This window comes from Citrus sinensis, chromosome 8, assembly GCF_022201045.2.
Source record: "Citrus sinensis cultivar Valencia sweet orange chromosome 8, DVS_A1.0, whole genome shotgun sequence".
Lineage (NCBI taxonomy): Eukaryota > Viridiplantae > Streptophyta > Magnoliopsida > Sapindales > Rutaceae > Citrus > Citrus sinensis.
In genome coordinates this window covers 9,808,675-9,826,131 of record NC_068563.1, presented here as the reverse complement: position 1 = coordinate 9,826,131, position 17,457 = coordinate 9,808,675, and the positions used below count along the sequence as shown (strand labels likewise).

The 17,457-nt window shown below is 34.1% G+C and overlaps 2 protein-coding genes across 8 annotated transcripts; one reads left to right on the top strand and one right to left on the bottom strand.

Moving 5' to 3' along the window:
- The first annotated feature begins 385 nt into the window (after positions 1-385).
- On the top strand, positions 386-2,079 carry LOC102627742 (nicotinamidase 1-like). The gene is made up of 5 exons (XM_006494627.4): positions 386-622; positions 718-901; positions 1,262-1,395; positions 1,513-1,698; positions 1,836-2,079. Exons 1-5 carry the CDS (start codon positions 482-484, stop codon positions 1,926-1,928), a joined length of 738 nt encoding a protein of 245 aa, XP_006494690.2. The 5' UTR covers positions 386-481; the 3' UTR covers positions 1,929-2,079.
- Positions 2,080-2,534: 455 nt separating this feature from the next.
- LOC102628221 (protein EXECUTER 1, chloroplastic) lies at positions 2,535-11,513 on the bottom strand. 7 transcript variants are annotated; one of them, XM_052431899.1, is made up of 13 exons: positions 10,824-10,967; positions 10,244-10,461; positions 10,022-10,138; positions 9,844-9,909; positions 7,696-7,802; positions 7,401-7,482; positions 5,889-6,611; positions 5,653-5,776; positions 5,306-5,475; positions 4,337-4,411; positions 4,125-4,217; positions 3,882-4,027; positions 2,535-3,002 (listed from the first exon to the last, which is right to left on the bottom strand). In XM_052431899.1, exons 3-12 carry the CDS (start codon positions 10,034-10,036, stop codon positions 3,938-3,940), a joined length of 1,545 nt encoding a protein of 514 aa, XP_052287859.1. In that variant the 5' UTR covers positions 10,037-10,138; positions 10,244-10,461; positions 10,824-10,967; the 3' UTR covers positions 2,535-3,002; positions 3,882-3,937. The 7 variants fall into 7 exon arrangements, with proteins under 7 accessions (XP_052287859.1, XP_015381776.2, XP_015381777.2 ...); XM_015526290.3 differs by lacking the exon at positions 10,244-10,461 and having other exon boundaries at positions 2,535-3,048; positions 3,851-4,027; positions 10,824-11,511; XM_015526291.3 differs by lacking the exon at positions 10,244-10,461 and having other exon boundaries at positions 3,851-4,027; positions 10,824-11,511.
- Positions 11,514-17,457: the final 5,944 nt, after the last annotated feature.

The following is a 17,457-nucleotide window of genomic DNA, read 5'->3' as shown; positions in this document are numbered from 1 at the left end:
ATTGGGATTCTGATTGACAATCCATACTTTCATTTAGTCTAAGTAAACACCCTACTCTCGCTCCCACTCCACACTCCTAATCCAAGGATTCTCACTCCTCAGGATTTCTACTCCAATCCAAAAAGTAAACGCAGCATAAATGTAAATGGATTCTATAGTACAGCATTAGCCCCACCTTATATCTGCACTCTTTTTTTTTTTTTAATAATTGATAGTATTTTTGGGTATTGGTGATAATTTTTTTTACAAATACAAACAATTGAAGCTTCAACAGCTATACGGTGCAGCGGATGCACTGTGGGTTTTTTTTTTTAATAAAAATTTAAGTTTCTGAACATAAAAAATTGTCAATTTCAATAGTCACCGATATACAATTTTATACACGACAAAGCGTCTTATCCTAGACCTGAATGTGGATTTCATTGAGATTGGTTTTCTTTTTTTTTTTTAATTATTTGAAGGGAGCTAGTACCCATAAAAAATGGTGTCCCAAACGATTGATATCTTGAAAAATGAGCTTCCTCTTGAGCTAGAATCAGTGGTGTTGCCTGATGATGTTGTAACTGGTCTTGTTCTTGTGGATATCATCAATGGATTCTGCACTGTTGGTGCTGGAAACCTGGTAAGAAAATTTTTAACTGATCTTTGAAGCACTTTCATCATATCTTTCACCTGGTTGCATGATCGAGTTATGAGTTTTTGAAAGCTGATTTCCAGGCTCCAAGAGAACCCAACAGGCAAATTTCAGGGATGATCAATGAATCAGCTAGGCTGGCCAGAGCGTTCTGTGACAGAAGATTGCCTGTTATGGCTTTTCTCGATACTCATCATCCTAACAAGCCTGAGGATCCATATCCTACTCACTGTATTGTTGGCACTCATGAATCAAACTTGGTTCCAGGTATTTAATAATAAGAAGTCCATAGAAACTTCTTAAATCAGCTCTGTGATGACTCAGTCTGGAAATCTTTTTTCCCTTGTCAGAGACTTCATACGAATTATCTAATAAGTTATGATATGAAACCAATGAATCCTGTTTATATATTTTTAGTCAGATGTTAGAGGTCAATAGAATTTTACTCAGTCTGGAAATCTTTTTTCCCTTGTCAGAGACTTCATAGGAAGTATCTAATAACTTATGATATGAAACCAATGAATCCTGTTTATATATTTTTAGTCAGATGTTAGAGGTCAATAGAATTTTCCTTATTGAGAAAGACCAAACGCAACAATCACACTGCCTTCTCCATTGAAAATTCAGCTTTACAATGGATAGAGAAAGAACCAAATGTAACAATCAGGCGCAAAGATTGTTTTGATGGGTACTTCGGTTCAATTGAGGATGATGGTTCCAATGTCTTTGTAGATTGGGCGAAGAACCATCAGATCAGAAAAGTAAGCATTTACTCCTAAAATTTTTTGGAACTATTATATCCATTTTGCAGTCTAATGTAAGTGAACTGAAAGACGGCAGTCATCTAAAATGTGATTTGAAATTTTGTGTTGGTGAAGCTTGTGGTTGTGGGGGTATGCACAGACATCTGTGTGCTGGATTTCGTTTGCTCAACTATGTCAGCCAGGAACCGTGGTTTCCTCCGCCCTCTGGAGGAGGTGGTGGTGTATTCCGCCGCCTGTGCTACCTTTGATATTCCTCCTCACGTTGCTACACACACCAAAGGAGCTTTAGCCCATCCTCAGGTAATCTTGTTGAAGATGGCACAGAGTTTGATTTAACATGCTTACTTGAGATATATATTCTACTCAAAACATTTCGAAATCATAACATAGTTTATGTACTAATGATCTTATTTGGTTAATTCATCTGATTTCTGCAGGAATTTATGCATCATGTAGGCCTTTACATGGCTAAAGAGAGGGGAGCTAAAATAGCCAACCAACTTTCATTTAGTGAACAAACGAAAGCATGATGCTGCTCTGCTACCAAGTTGAAGAAAAAGTGTACTTTGTGTGATAAAATGAAGAAGCACTATGGTTATGCAGATCAAAATAGGATGAAAAACAAGATCTATTATACATAAATAAACATGTGCTGAAGTACGTGGAAAGTTTTTTCTCAAATTTATTTGTTTCTTGTAATTACATACAATTTAAGCCAAGCCTTGAGGTATTTTATTTTTTAAACCATAAGGTAAAAAAAAAAAAGGAGTTTAACTATGAAATATAAATTAGCAGTATTTAGTAAATAACTTATGATTAATACTTTTAACAAAAATAATAAAAATATTTTTTTTCATACAAATGCAATATCCAATCAACTTAACTTGTAGATCACAATAAGAAACAGAACCACAATTTGCAAGCGTTTACCATTCAGGTTCTTGTATTTTTCACATTGTCCTAAATAAGAGCTTGAATAAAGTATCAAATAATTTGATAGCTTTCAAACTCCTCGTTTTCCTAAGTGAGATTGCGAGCTAAATAATAACCCTCTCCAAGTTTTACCGAAGAAATCCACCTTTCCAACTGGATAAAGAACCCAGTAATGCAAGAATAAAGCTACAATGAAACAACAATGTCAAAAATTATAACATGTAAAATTACCTTACCAATAATTACAGGAAATATATATTAAGAAAAAGAAAGATATTTACATATCCTTGAAATGAAACAAGATTACATTTTCTATGTTCTCCATTTTAATTCAGGTATTGAACAAACAAAACTGGAACTCTGTGATACACGAAACAGAAGGGGTGCTACAGCTTTGCTGTTGTGTATGCTCACAAGAGCCAAGTAATTAGCAACTGATTGTAAGTACAGCAAAGTTAACACATACATTGATTGAAAGGACTGTCTCAGAATTCGAGCAATTGATAGGCTCAGTCACAGCATCTAAAAGGACTCAGTTTATGCTTTCATCCAGTCAATACATAATTATAAGAGCACCAATCAGCAAAGTGAGCATTTGCCGTACGGTCTTATAGATCCAGGCACTATCAGCAGCTCAACTTGAAAAGGAACTTCCGGGTAACAAATATCATCTGAATCAGCAATATGAAAACAGCAAACTTTCAGCAGAACATATTCCTTACAATTGCAAAGAAAACCATCAGAAATTATGTTTTCCATTAAATAATCTTCTGGACAAAACTGTAACAACATTTTCAACTAAACAAATTGAAATCTCCCTATCATTGTAAACTTGAACAGCCAAGAATGTAAAACATGCAAGACAAATCATAATCAGAAAATGCCATTAATCCAAGATTACACATAATGTCTTACTTTCTTTGATTTGGTTTTTTTGTGTTGGGGGGGGGGGGGGGGGGGGGGGGACAATGGATCACACGAGGCTACAACTTTTTGCATACAGTCCTCATCAGAATAATGACAATTACAGTCACAGAAAGCATTCTGACTACTGCACCTCACATTCATGGCAGTTAGCACTGATAAATCCAAATGCCAAGTGCATCCAGAACTATTAACAGACCCCAATACCAGTGGTGCAATCAATGGTTCACTCAAAGCATGCTTCAGTAATCTGAGGTGTAGTAAAGTGTGTAATGCACATAGATGTGAAAGCAAGAGTGAGAGAGAGAGAGAGAGAGAGAGAGAGGTTAAGCTGCTCATCAAATGATCACTTTAAAACAAAGTGCATTAGAGAAAATCAATTGCCACTGACACCACCATAATCTGTATACCACCAATTCCAAAAACAAAGGAGACTAGATCACCTTTCCAGAAAAGATAGGACTGCCTACACCAATAATGAACAATATTGTGCACATGGCTGAGCATTTAAGGAAAAATTTCTGAGGTTGAAGCATAACCCAATACCAGAATTGTCCAAGGAAAGAAAAACATGAGAATTGCTTAAAAGAGTAACCTTGAATTATTTTCTGCAAGCAAGTGCTTACCCAGCTCAATCTCAACAAAGAATCAGCATATCATGAACTTTATGTACAATAAAAGTCTACTGTAGCCTCAGCCTATTGAAGAAAACCAAGAAATGATATTCAGGGGCCCAATATACAAATCCAACAACAGGCCCTCCTTTGATGTACTGCAGCGAAAAAGTAACGTGTAGTTAGCATCTTTTCAGAGAACAACAGCATCAAGTACCTTACAACTGCACAAGGCAAATAAAAAAAGAAAATAACCTTTCCGTCAAGGATAACAAGTTCACCATCAACCCATCGAGGATTCTGAAAACCGGGCTCAGCAAGCCTCCCTTGTCCTTTATATCGAGCAATCTACAATGCAAAAAACATCAAAGAAGCTTTTAGACATAAGGAAGGTGGGTCAAGACACCCAAAAAAAAAAGAAGAAAAAATGTAGTGAGTTGCTGAAAATTCACAAAATATTGATGTACCACTCCAAATTCTTCAGGGATGATTCCTTTATGAGGTAGCTGATATCTTTTTCCAACCTTGGCACGAAAAGCCACCTACAGAAGTTGACACAAATTAAGCTGTCAGGTGTTTATTAAGCTACTACATATAATCGTACAAGAATTGGAAAGGGGAACATCAACAAGGGTTACCAAATAGAGGAGCCTAGCAGAAATTTTGTTATAACTCATGAGGGAAAAATGCATATCAGATCATGCATCCAACTTTGTGCAAACCGTACCTGAATATACATAAGTAATAGCGTGCAACACTGAAGATGAAAGCCAATAAAGTCGGACAACAAAAGGAAGTAGAAGGAAATAAGAGAAGCAAGGGAAAGAAAAGAGGAGGAAGAAACAATAGAGAGACGGAGAAAGGGCAATGAATGAGAAGATATGAAAGAATTTACGCACAGATTAAGGAGACAACCAGTGAATCATCAAACATGCAGTCAGTTCATAATGGCCAAGTCCTACTCAAAAAGAAAACTAGAAATTTACTAGTTAAAGCTTAAATACCATTGTTTGGCCCTTATCAGTTTTAGCTTATGGGTCAAATGTCAAATACTGAAGTCACTTTGGCCAAGTAGTTTTATGTTAAAATCCCTCCGTTGGTTTTGTTGCCGTTTATTGTTATATTTGAGGTTGTAGCAGCAGATGAGTTTCGTCCATGTGTCTTGCATGTCCTGAGCTTAAATACTATTCTTCGACCTTTACCTACGAGCTTAAGATTTTGGGTTAAGTGGTAACTTAATAAGTAAGAGTCACCTAAACCAAGACAAACATCCTTAAAAACTAAAAACAAAATGCAATAAATGAAATTCAACTCTTACAAGTACTTCTCAGGTACCACATCAGCTAGAGTTACTACAAAATCTCAGAAAGTGTTTTAACTAATTCTCATAGAGCATTGCAAGTTGCAATGCACTGAGTATTGGATACAAAAATTACCTGGCCAGCAGGTACGTAAGGATCTCCAGTCACTTTTATGGCTTCAACATATTCATAAAACTCAAGATTTGAAGGATTCTTAATCCCACCATCATCTTGCCACTGACCAAATTTACGTCTCAGATTAATGACTTCTGAGGTGCGAAGTCCATGTACACCAATGTATAATCCTGATAAAATGAGTACATTGTCAATACCTTAGCTCTTAGCTGGACTTAAGCGCTAAAAACACCAGCCAGCATGGTAAATAATTTCAGAACTAAACTATTAAAATGCAACAGAATAGCAAAAGCAGTCAATTCTATAGCATCTCAATTCAGTAAAGAATAGGTTCAGTAAGAGATTACCATTTAGTGCATCTTGTGATGTTGCTGTCTCAATGCGATGAAAAGTGGTTGAACCAGACAGTGGTTGATGATTCTGAGCCTGACTGAGGGAGAGATTTATCAATTCACTAAGATCTTTCAGCACCTGCATGGTTGAAGAAGTAGACAACAAATGTAAGAAATATTACTGGCAAACATGTCATTGTATAAATTTACAAATTTACATAAAGACGTACTACACAAAAAATTGAATTGACCTTCAAAGGTATCTTCTCCCTGCCAATGAACTTTGCAAGATCAAGCATAACATTTTCTATGCTGCGTTGACTTCCAAGTCTAGCTTTATTGTCAACTGAGCCCAGGTCCTTGGCACCAGAATCTCGCCGCTTACTATCTTTTTCTATAGAAAATGAGAAGGACAAACGTCCCTTCTTTTCAAGCTTAGCAGGTACTCGAAGAAATTCTTTAGCAGGCTTATTGCCAGGGAGTTTCTGTACAAGACCACCAACAACAACTTTAACCGAAACTTCAGTTTGCTCTTCTTCATTTTCAATAATTCCAAGACCAGCATCCACTTCTATCTCATTCCTTTCTTCGTCGCTTTCATCTTTATCCTCATCTTCTGATTCTACATTTTCTACATCAGTATCTTTTTCTTCATCTTCTTCCTCCATTATCTGTTCAATCACCTTAGATATAAAATCTCGATCTACCTTCCCAGGTGCGGTCACCTTCAAAACCTTAACTCTAACACCAGGAATCATATCTCGCAAGATATTCTGAAAACCAGACAGTCCCTCAGCTAGATCAGAACTATCATCAGATTCATCACCATCTTCGGTATCTTCGGCACTCACAACCAGAAGATCATCTTTGTCTTCCGTTGAGCCTGGAGGATTCAAGCGGCCAGTGCCACCTGATGCTTTAGAGGACACTGTTGAAGAATCGTCAAATACTCCCTTCCTTTTTAAGTACACAGCCTGTAATCACATGAATCTCTTTAGACAAATGACTCATACAAGTTTATTTAGATTTGGAGAAAGATAAGAGGGACAGATAAGGGGAAAGATACAAGAGAAAGGCTTTGGAATGGAGAATAAACGGACCTCACCTCTATATTTCCTCTCCATTTCTCTATTTGTAATTTGTTAAACATAAAAATGTACCAATAATACTGTTGAGATTTATCACACATAAAATTAATAGTTACTTCAAACCCCCAGGGAAAATCAACAACTTAATTGGCACCAAGAAAGCAGATACCTTTCATACAAGCATGACTGAATGAAAGTGCATGTAGACATGCATATAAATGTTCACATCCAGCTAGTACGTTTATTTATTTATCTCCAGGCTTGATTGCAAACATATTAAATATATCTATTTTATGTTCATAAGCAACATTACGGTCTATATATATTAGAATAATACTACAGATATAAACAATGTATATTGATATTTTAATTTTTATAGTTTAAATGATATTTTACTCTTTACTCTTCCGTTAGTTTTATTCCATTTCAATGTATACAGGAGTTAGTAAATAAAGTTTATGAGGTATTAATTTTATATATTACTAATTGATCTCTCCTCCATCAATTAGTCCCTAGTTGCTCTTGCCCATTAATACTTGCTCCTCACCAATTCTAGTTCTATATTCCTTCATCTGACTACGAATCATCACCTCCATATATTTTACTAGTAAAAAAGCTTTAGTTCATACAGAAAAATATATAATAATATCAAATGTTCAGAAAGAAAAAGAATACCTGCTGTTGGTATTCACCTTTCTTATTCACAGTAAGAAAGATCTCAAATAGAGGCACACCTGCTGCAGCAGTAGCAAGCTGCCTGAAAGAAAAAGATAAGAAATGACCTTGAAAATCATAAAAAGAAGTTCATACCAAGCACAAGTCAAAAATCTAAGTTGAACCCCTCTCTAAAATAAGACAGCATCCCCAGTATTTCAGTGACAAACAAGTAGGATCTCATAGCCTTAGTTCTAAATAAATGGAAGCATGATTTAGGACTCTTACATAGTAACATAAGCAACTCAATAATTACCTTGGACTGTAACTCCTAGCAACATATTTTCCATGCTCTGCAGTTACACGTATAATCAGACCATAAGGATCTTTCTTATCTTCGGAAATGCCAGCCCACCATCCCACCTGGAAGCCAGAACCAGAAAAGAAACTATTTATCACAAGAATCATCATATAATGTCATAAAATTTCCAAAAGCATAAGCAGAAGAACTCAAAAAAATGGTAAATTAATTAACTTAATTCAATATTTCTTTTAACAGCATTTACTTGAATCCAGAGCCCAATGAGCAAATCACAATTTGGCCATGAAGACTAGGAGCAGTCAACATCTCAAGCGTAATACCAAAAATTGGAATCAACATAATATAAGCTCAAATTTTGCTTCCAAGACTACAACGAAGACATCTATACCACAACTGACCAGCTACATGACAATGCAAAGCAAATGATCCACACTTTCACCATTTCTCTGACCCATGACACAGCAAGGGGGAGGCAAGCTGTTAGGCCACAAGTGCGTTTCACATATGCAAGGCGCAAGGGTAATTCTGGAAATACCCATCGTGGCTGACGTGGCATTAAGTAGTATAGAGAGAGGAGTTTGTTATGCATTTTCTGTTAGTAATAAGTTGATGGTTTTCGGTTTTGATAATTTGTTAGAGTTTTTTCTGTTATTCGATTTTGGCGTAGAAGTGAGGAGGTTATATGGGAGGAGCTGTTTTTTTTTGGGGAGGGGATCCAGGGAATTATTTTGTAGTGAGCTTGCTCATTTTGGGAGAGATACCAAGCCTCTCGAATGCTTGGGTGTTTTGGGTTTATTTCTGTTGATAAATACAAGTTTCCCTACTTCCAACAACACTCTGCTCTCTACTGGGTTGTTTATTTAACCATTTCAATTCTAGGCTTATCACAAGCACATAGAAGGTTACATCTATGGAAAACAACACTAGTACTTAATTTTCCTAAAACCAAGGACGAAGCAAAAAGTTGAACCTTACTAGGGACTTTGGCTTTTCAAATAATGTGAACAGGGTGAAAAGTTCAGAGATATTGATCATCAATTAAGCAACTGAAAAACAATTTGCAAGAAAAGATCCTTGAAGGGCTAAGTCTCCCAATTCTTTTATCCTCTAAACAAAATCATTGGTTAAAACATTCTCCAATAACACCAGAAGAGCTTAAGCTTCTTGAATTTTTCTCTCATTCAAATTCCTCAGAAAGTTGAAATTCCAATTTCAACCTAACTGATGAAGAGGCATTCATGCTTTTGATGGAAACGATTGTGAGAAAAGAAATGTCCTTTTGAGATATATTTCCAAGGGCTTCAATAAGAACCATAAGAAATTAAATTTGTGTCTCAACTGTTAAAGGGCCTTATTTACTCTTTATAATAGCATGCCATAAAGTGTTTCTTCCAACAGAAACTGCCAGAACCATTTCTATAATAAGGTCCAATTTCTTTAACCAAGTTCCCAATGTCGATACCCCCATTTTCCTTAGGTTTAGACACCACATCTCATATCATTGGATGGTTACCCCTCTTTTCTCCAAACCCTACCCACAACAAATCTTTCTTCAATTCAGTTCTAAATGCAACTTTAACTACAATTTTGGAAAGGGAGAGAAAATAGAAGGAAAGCTAGATAAACCCAAATAAATTGAAGTGAATCTACCCCCCCGGGGGTTTATGGGGGAGTGAAGGCTCTTTTGCACCTTTTCACTATTCTATCCTGAAAGCTCGAGGAATAATGCCAAACCGAACACAAAATTAAATATAATCAAGTTCTATCCCATCCAATCTTTCAATTCAGTCAAATCAATGCAGCAAACCCACCATTACTAAGCAGTTCATTTGGAAAAACATTCTGAAGAATAATTGGAAGGATACAATAAGTTGATGGACATGGTCAACCAAACACCAAGGACTCTCAACAAAATTCAATACAGAAACCTACATAAGCTGCTAGCACTTTCACATTTTGATGATAGATAGTGCAGAGTAACCAACCATGAGAAATTACCACCCATTGTAAGGTTAGATATATACCTCAAACAATAGCTGACATTTCAACAAAAATTCCAAAGGAGAAATCATTGCCGAAAAAATTAAACCAAATGAGGACTAAAGTCATCTTGTTTATCATTTACCGATTATGTCAACTCACCAATCCAGCACCAGCATTATCTCTCAAAAGAGCTGCATCTTCATAACGCTCTTGCACCACTGCTCTCTGTAATAAGAAATAGAAGTTAGGCAAAAGAAATGACTTCTCTTTTCCTTTTCTTTGAAAACATAAACAAATAAATAGAGAAATCTATTAGTCGAACTATTTCCTTTCTTACATTAAGATTTGACATGACTCTGCCAACAGCGTCATTAGTAGCTGCAGCAGCAATTGCCACCTTGAGCCTAGCAGCGTCATCATACTCTTCTTTGAACACGGCATTACCTAATTGTGACTGTTGATAAAGAGATATTAGCATATTGAAAGTAACTAAATTAACAAGAATATAATCCTTAGTATTCCACTACTTTTCATTAAACATGCAAGAACAGAATTTTACAATGCTGATCAATGGGGCAAGCAGATGGATTTAACTACGGTGCTAGCAACCTCCAGCTACTGATTCTACTCCACATCAGCTGCAGAAAAAAAGCCACAACACCTCTATACTAGACATCCCCTTAGGCTTACTTTGTTGAGAACCCAACTCAATTTTATCTCAGAATCTTTACATCTGTTTCTTCACTATTCCGTCCCTCATCACATAGAATGAGTACACTGATAATGTATAAAATAATGTTGTATCAAGTCAATGAATATGAAAGAATAATCATTTACAGAACTAAAAACACTGTCTACAAGTTAACACAGAGGGAAAAAAAAATTGGCGTCACCTTTGTAGTATCTTTCAGAGATGCAATTACTGTAAGCGCATTTAAAAAAAGCTGACCAGTTGAAAAGTACTCGACTAGTGCATTATAGAAAAGCACTTTCGAAAGCAAACATAAAATCCATTTACTAACTAATTATAAGTGAAGCCATGTTCTGGATAACGATAACAATAACAATAATAATAATAATAATAATAATAATAATAATAAATGATGATGATAAGAAGAGTGAAGAATTACGAAAATGACCTTCAAAATGGAAACAAGGCGCTCTTGGTCATCAACTTCATCGAAATGACTCTTCCACCTGTCCCAATCCCACTCATCCTCTCCGCTCTCATCTCTCTTCTCCTCCTCCAGAACGGCGTCGTCTTGTGGAGCGCCGTATTCTTTCAGGAAGGAGTCGAAGAGCTTGACGGCGTTCTTGAAAGCGTCCTGAATGACCAAGTCCCATCGGCGATTAAAGGAGCTGTTGTTGTTGTTGTCGGCGGAAGAAGGGGCGGAGCAGCGGCAGAGAGCGGGAAATGGAGGCGGGTGAGGGTAAGATGGTCTTTTCACGCGGAGGAAATTGTGTGAGTTCGTGAAGGAACGTTTGTGTGGAGTTGTTGGAGCTGAAATCGAAGGAGGAGGAGAAGAAGAAGAAGGAGAAGAAGCCATCATTATTATTATAATTGTTATAATTTTATGATGATGAGTGAAACTGAAAAGAAGAAAACACTGAATTGAATTGAATTGAATTGAATAAAGAGAGAGAGAGAGCGAGACAAAACTTTAGTTTCTTTCCTTTTTCTTTTTTCTTTTTTTTTTCTTTTTATATGAAGGAAATTGAAAGTGTTTTGTTAGTTGTGGCTGACATAATATGAGAAAGGATGGATGTTTTGCCGAATGTTGTCTGGTTGTAGTTTTTTAAACAGACATGAGATGAGATTGATGATACTGAGATAGTTGTGTTTTATTTCATTTAAGGAATATATAAACTTGTGGTTTTATTTTTACCATTTTTATTATGGTTTAGTTCATTTAATTGTGATAAATATTTATTTAATTTTATAAGTTATTGTTAAAATTTTTATTATTGTTTGGTTAATTTTTGAGTAAAGCTTTTGAATGTTAAATTAGTTATTTTACTTGTACTAGCAAAAGTTTAAATTTTAAATTTTTGATAGTAGAGATCGAAAATTTGTTTAAAATATTAACATGTTTAAAATGTTCTTTACTTAGTTCATAATATTATTTCATTTATTTCATAATATAATTTTTAAAGACTTAGTCATTATAGTAATTTTATAATTTTTAATAAAAGCTCTCATTGAAAACTAAATAACTAAGTATTCGTTTGGTATAACTTTTAAAATAAAATTTCTTTAAATAGAGATTTTATAAGTAGAGCTTTTATTCAAAAAAAATAGTTATTTGGTTGTCAATTAGAGTTTTTGTTAAAAATTATAAAATTATTTTAATAGACATGTTTCTTAAAGTTATGTTACGAAAAGAATGAAATAAAATTGTCAAATAAGTAAAAGATATTTTAAATATTTAAATATTTAAAAAAAATTCAACTATTACTTCTACAAACCCAAAATTTGAGATCTTACTAATAAAGGTTAAGTAACTTATTTAATCTTCAAAAGCTCAGCTATATATAAAAAAAAACAACAAAAAATTTTATGAGAGTTTGTAAATTAAGTAAGTACTTATAACCAATAATAAGTCATACCAAGCACGTACTAAAATTTTTTTGGTAAAGACTTTATTTATAAAAATACTATTAAAAAAATTTCTACTTAAATAAGCTCTATTTAAAAAATTATAATAAACGGAGCCAATTATGCTGCTATTGCTATGCTTAGAAAATTTGAATATAAATTGATATACACATACAATATTGGTATGTGTGTTACTTATTATATTGTTTATCACTCATTAAATATTTAAAATTTACATGAATGTCACAACATCGTAATGGATATTGAGAATTTGTCAGTATTTTCAGATCTTTTTTAATTTTTTTAAATTAATCCCCTAAAGGAAAATATAATAACTACAAGGCCCAAAAAAACAGAGCTAGGAAGTAAAATAAAATTGAACACCAAGAAAAATTAATCCACACTATTTTAATTCTCTCAATTCTATTAAATCAACATAATTTTATTAATTTGTTATTAAAAAAATTAAGGCATCTTACCAAATTTTCATGTAGCGGCCAACTACGTCGAGTGACGGAGTGAGCATCGACGCAACACTCAATGAGCTCAGCGAGGCAAACGATGGTGGGCTAGTGATTGGTGGTGATCCCACAATAAGGGATGCAAATTAGATTAGGGATTTAGGAGGGGTTTGGATTTTGGAACTGAGGCTACTAGTGTGATGTGTTTTTAGTTTTAGGGCTAGGTTAGAATTTGAGAAATTTTTATTTTGTCATTTAACATTTTTAATTATGCATTTTTAATTTTTTAATTTAATATTTCTAAAAAATTGATGTCCAAATGTGGATATTTGATATTTTGAATACCCATAGTATCTTCATTTCTAGCATCTGGATCCGCATTTTTTATCACGTAAATCCAAATTTTTTTAGATCCGAATCTTTGGGATCTTTGTAGATGCAGGCTAGATCCAAATTCTTTTTTCTGGCCTTAGTTGCACAATAGTTTCATTATCAATACAATCCAACAAGTCTTTCTCAATATACACAATTAAATTATCATTTATCCATCAATTGCATGTTTGATTTTGTAGCCAATTCTTCACAATGTTCATTATTAAAAATGCTCTCTCAATAGTAGCAATGGTAACTGGCAAATCAATACTAATGTAGCAAGCATATAAACTCGTGCACACTCTTAATTTCTTTTTGTCTTAACCATCCGCTTTACAAGCTGAACAATTCCTTTCAACCCCTAAAAATCATCACTAGAATGCATATCCATATTATATGTGTCAAGTTGAATCCCAACCGCCAATTAAATCCAGTACAAATGAATCTTTAGGATGAAATTGAGTAAGAAGTAATAGTTTTTGCTTATCAAATGCAGAGAATCCATCACTTAGATATAAGAATGCCAAACATAAAAGCAAATATGTGTTTGTCTCATTAAAACAATGGTTATTATCTCCTGAAGTTGCATGTCTAAAATGGATCCGGATTCTCACCTAGGCTTTTTCTCTCCTAGTCCTCTTAAACTTTTAAGGATCCGCTAACATGTGATATTAATGAAATTAAATGGCTGATATTTTACTTTAATTAATTTTTATTTAAAGAGACATCTCAAGTTATGTGATTGCTGTAATTTTTTTCCCTCCCATCTCTCTCTGCATTGACGCCCATCTCCAACAAATTGTTTGTTTTAATTAATTTTAAAAGCACACACTAGAGAAACAAAATCGACAATAATGTTTGTTTTAATTAACTTCATTCTTTTCGTCTCTTCTCTTTCTGTATTGACGATGATCTCCAACAAATTGAAAATTAAAAAAAAAATCTAAACAAAGATGGTTAGGAACATGGGTGCAGGAGGCTGAGGGATGACGACGACGATTACGGCGTCCAGGCTATATAGTATCAAACAACATTTGGAAGATGGAGGAGTAGTGATAGATATGAGTTGATAGTTTTGTTTTGGGTGATATATACACCGCAAGGAATTGACGTGTTCGATGGAAAAAGCGATCAGAAAAGTGTGAAAAAAGCTGAGAAGTTAGAATGTTGGAGATTGCTGTCTAAGTGTTTGATGAAATGGTTGAATGAAATTGGCCATGGATGTTGAGAAGATTTACTACAGGGGAAATGCACAATTTTCAATTTTTCAAGTAGAGTTAATTTCAAATATTAGCAAGAGCAAAAAGGGAATCTAAACCCATCGAATGGAAGCTTTTAGCCATAACAAGTCATGATCATGTTGGAGATTTTGTTTACTCTTTAACAACTTTTTCTAGCATTTTTATCATGTATAGCTTGGATGGCTATTTTGGTAAGCACTTCCTTGATTATTTTTATCTTTCTTCTTAAGTTGATGGACTAGAGGTAGCTTGAGACTCATAAGGCCTAGAAACAAATTTAATGCCTGGTGATTTTGCATATCTCCATAATTTCTATTGTATTATATTTTCAGTTGACGGTTTAGAGGGAGCATGAAGCACACTGGACAATTCATTATGCTACATTGATGATGTTGGGGAAAAATTAGGTTTTTAATTTTTTTATAAAACATTTTGAAGATCGCTCTCATATAATATATAAGAATTTGTATTCTAGAAATCGTACCTTGAAAATTCGAGTTAGTTTTTTCCGCTTAAATGATTTAGGCTCCTAGATCACGATCCGCTACCACCACTTCTGTTAGATCATGATCCGTCACCACCACGCTTGTTAGATCACGAACTGTCACAAATGATCTTCCAAGTTATGACTCAGGTTCGATCTGCACTTGACGTGTGGGCGCCTTTATCACTACCAAAGCAACTAGCACGAGAAAATTTTTCTCTCAACAATAGAGAGAAAAATCTTATTCTCTGATCTGTATAAAGTGGCTGCTCAATTTTCTTTAGAGAAAAATAAGCCTTTTATATCACCCTTTAGTGAAAACCCTAGGCTCCAAATAATCAAAAAACAAAAACCATGTTCTTTGCTTTTTCAATAGGGGACCCACCTTGTAAAATAACATAAGGCCCCTTACACAAAAACTAATTAAATGGAGCCTCCCACTAAATGATATATTTATGCTTTTGACCCAAATAACTAGTTATCTTACTTATTAGTCCAGTAGTGGTGCAGTCAATTAAATGAGCTAACCCGGTGATCATTTGGAAACATACAATAGTGGCTACAATAATTAGGCCTATAATTAAACTAACCCAATTATTTAATTCCAAATCTACTTCAATAAAAGATTGGAACTGACTTCCATAATTGTATGCTCGAATAATAATTCGTCCCAAGCCACATTGATTTCTTTACTGCATAATCCTTTGTACCACATCGTTAATTAAATTGATATCTCAACTGTCCAATCAATTTAATAACATCTTATTCCTTGATACTTACTGGTTTTCTCTAATGATCATTTTCAACATACTAAATATGTTGACACACTCTGGCTAGAGAATTCTATGATCAAGTGCCGAAAACCCATCAAGAGATGTGTTGTACAAATTCTGTATTGTTAATTTATAACTCCAATACTCATAAATGCTCCCACCAAGATACCGGGTAATCTAGACTACAAGTATGTGTCATGTCCATTGGTAACTCAAATGGAATAACAATTACAATCATGAAATCATAATTAACTCAAGATTAAGATTACAGTAAAATCAATGCCTATGAGATTTAATAAGTCTGACAGTTATTACAAAATTAATTAAATCTCATATGTGATCTTGTTCAATGTAGTCGTACTATATCAATAAATTCATACATGATTAAGACAAATCATTCAATGAATTTATTACAGTCTATACCTAAATAAAGTGCCCAACTTTATTTATCAACTGCAAATAAAATTTATTTAATCATAAGATAACTTGTATTTATGTCTTCTGTGAATCCACATGGTGATCACATAAATACATATAATATGATTAAATGGACTTTAATAAAAATATTAATGCAATTAAGATATTTGAATAAAATACCTCATTAATTTTATTAATCAGAAAAAATGTTTATTACAATTAAATAAACACATATGCTTTTAAAGAGCATATTTTCCCAACAGATGATCCCTGAAATCTTTCATATTCATCATAATTGCAATTCCTTTGCCTCTTTATTTTTTCTTTATCTTATCTCTAAAACAATTTATTGATGCTCATAGTGCTCCTGCTAATTGACTTTACTCCCAGTAAAAGTTGTTTCTGAGTAAGCAATGATTCAGACAATGGTAAAAGACTTCCTTTCTTGCTTTAAATCAAAACTTCGCAAGCCCAATTTTTGGTTGCACAGCCTCTACTCAAGCACCAACGAAGGGGGAAGGGGAAAACTATTGGCCTAAAACCTTCTTCGACCCTTCTGAATCCTCTTTAATGACTGAATTGGATTTAAAATTCTTTAATTAAGAATTTAAAGAGGAGTGTACAGGAATTAAATCTGCAAAGTTAACTTCTGAATCCACTTTAATGACTAAGTTATCATTATATTTCAGGTTTATGCAATCCAACAATTAGAATGAAGGAGCTTCACAATATCAATATGTGTTCCAAAGTCCTACATTGGCATCGGATGATAAATAGTTTTGAACTGAAATCTAACATGCCACATACTATGCCAGATGAGATGACTTTCTTAAAGCTACATCTAGAATAGTCCATGTTGATTTTTCTGCCCTACTTGATGCTTGTTGTAGAAGCAATGTTCGTCACCAAAAGAATTCCATTCTAGTTCTTAACTGTTGCACTTGTTGCTATCTTAAAGAATGACTCTTGCTTGATTAGTGTCAGAAAACATTTTTAGGGTAGTGAAGCTGTCAATATATTTGCATGAGGTGCTGCTGGAGCTGGCCAATGGTTGTGTATGGAAAATGCATTTGGAGAGGTTAATGAGGATTATTGCTCATTTGTTGTAGTTTGATATATAATGCTAATTTTCTCATTATAAATTTTGATATGATTGGTTCCAAGTGTTGTGATGTACGTTATTATTGTAATCATTCTAGATGGGCTTTGGATATCCCTTGAAATGAAAATGTCCGCTTTTCCAATTGATTTGTGTTGTTATACATTCTTTTATTTAGTTTAACATTTTGTTTACTTACAAAGTTATTATTAGGGGTATCATATTTTCCATAACAGAGTAGTAAAAATACAGCAACTAAAGAATTCAAAACATCAACTATAGAACTCAAAAAAGCAAATAGCAGTTGCAGCAACTATAGAAGCCAAAAAA

What these genes read in the sequence shown, in the direction of transcription:
- LOC102627742 (XM_006494627.4), top strand. Translation starts at nt 482, where the DNA reads ATGGTGTCCCAAACGATTGATATCTTGAAAAATGAGCTTCCTCTTGAG. An exon ending in TGAATCAAACTTGGTTCCAG is followed by an intron (nt 902 to 1,261) that starts GTATTTAATAAT and finishes TTGAAAATTCAG; the next exon opens with CTTTACAATGGATAGAGAAA. An exon ending in GAGCTTTAGCCCATCCTCAG is followed by an intron (nt 1,699 to 1,835) that starts GTAATCTTGTTG and finishes TGATTTCTGCAG; the next exon opens with GAATTTATGCATCATGTAGG.
- LOC102628221 (XM_015526290.3), bottom strand. Translation starts at nt 11,234, where the DNA reads ATGATGGCTTCTTCTCCTTCTTCTTCTTCTCCTCCTCCTTCGATTTCA. An exon ending in GCCTTGTTTCCATTTTGAAG is followed by an intron (nt 10,139 to 10,823) that starts GTCATTTTCGTA and finishes CTTTATCAACAG; the next exon opens with TCACAATTAGGTAATGCCGT. An exon ending in ATAATGCTGGTGCTGGATTG is followed by an intron (nt 7,803 to 9,843) that starts GTGAGTTGACAT and finishes TCTGGCTTCCAG; the next exon opens with GTGGGATGGTGGGCTGGCAT.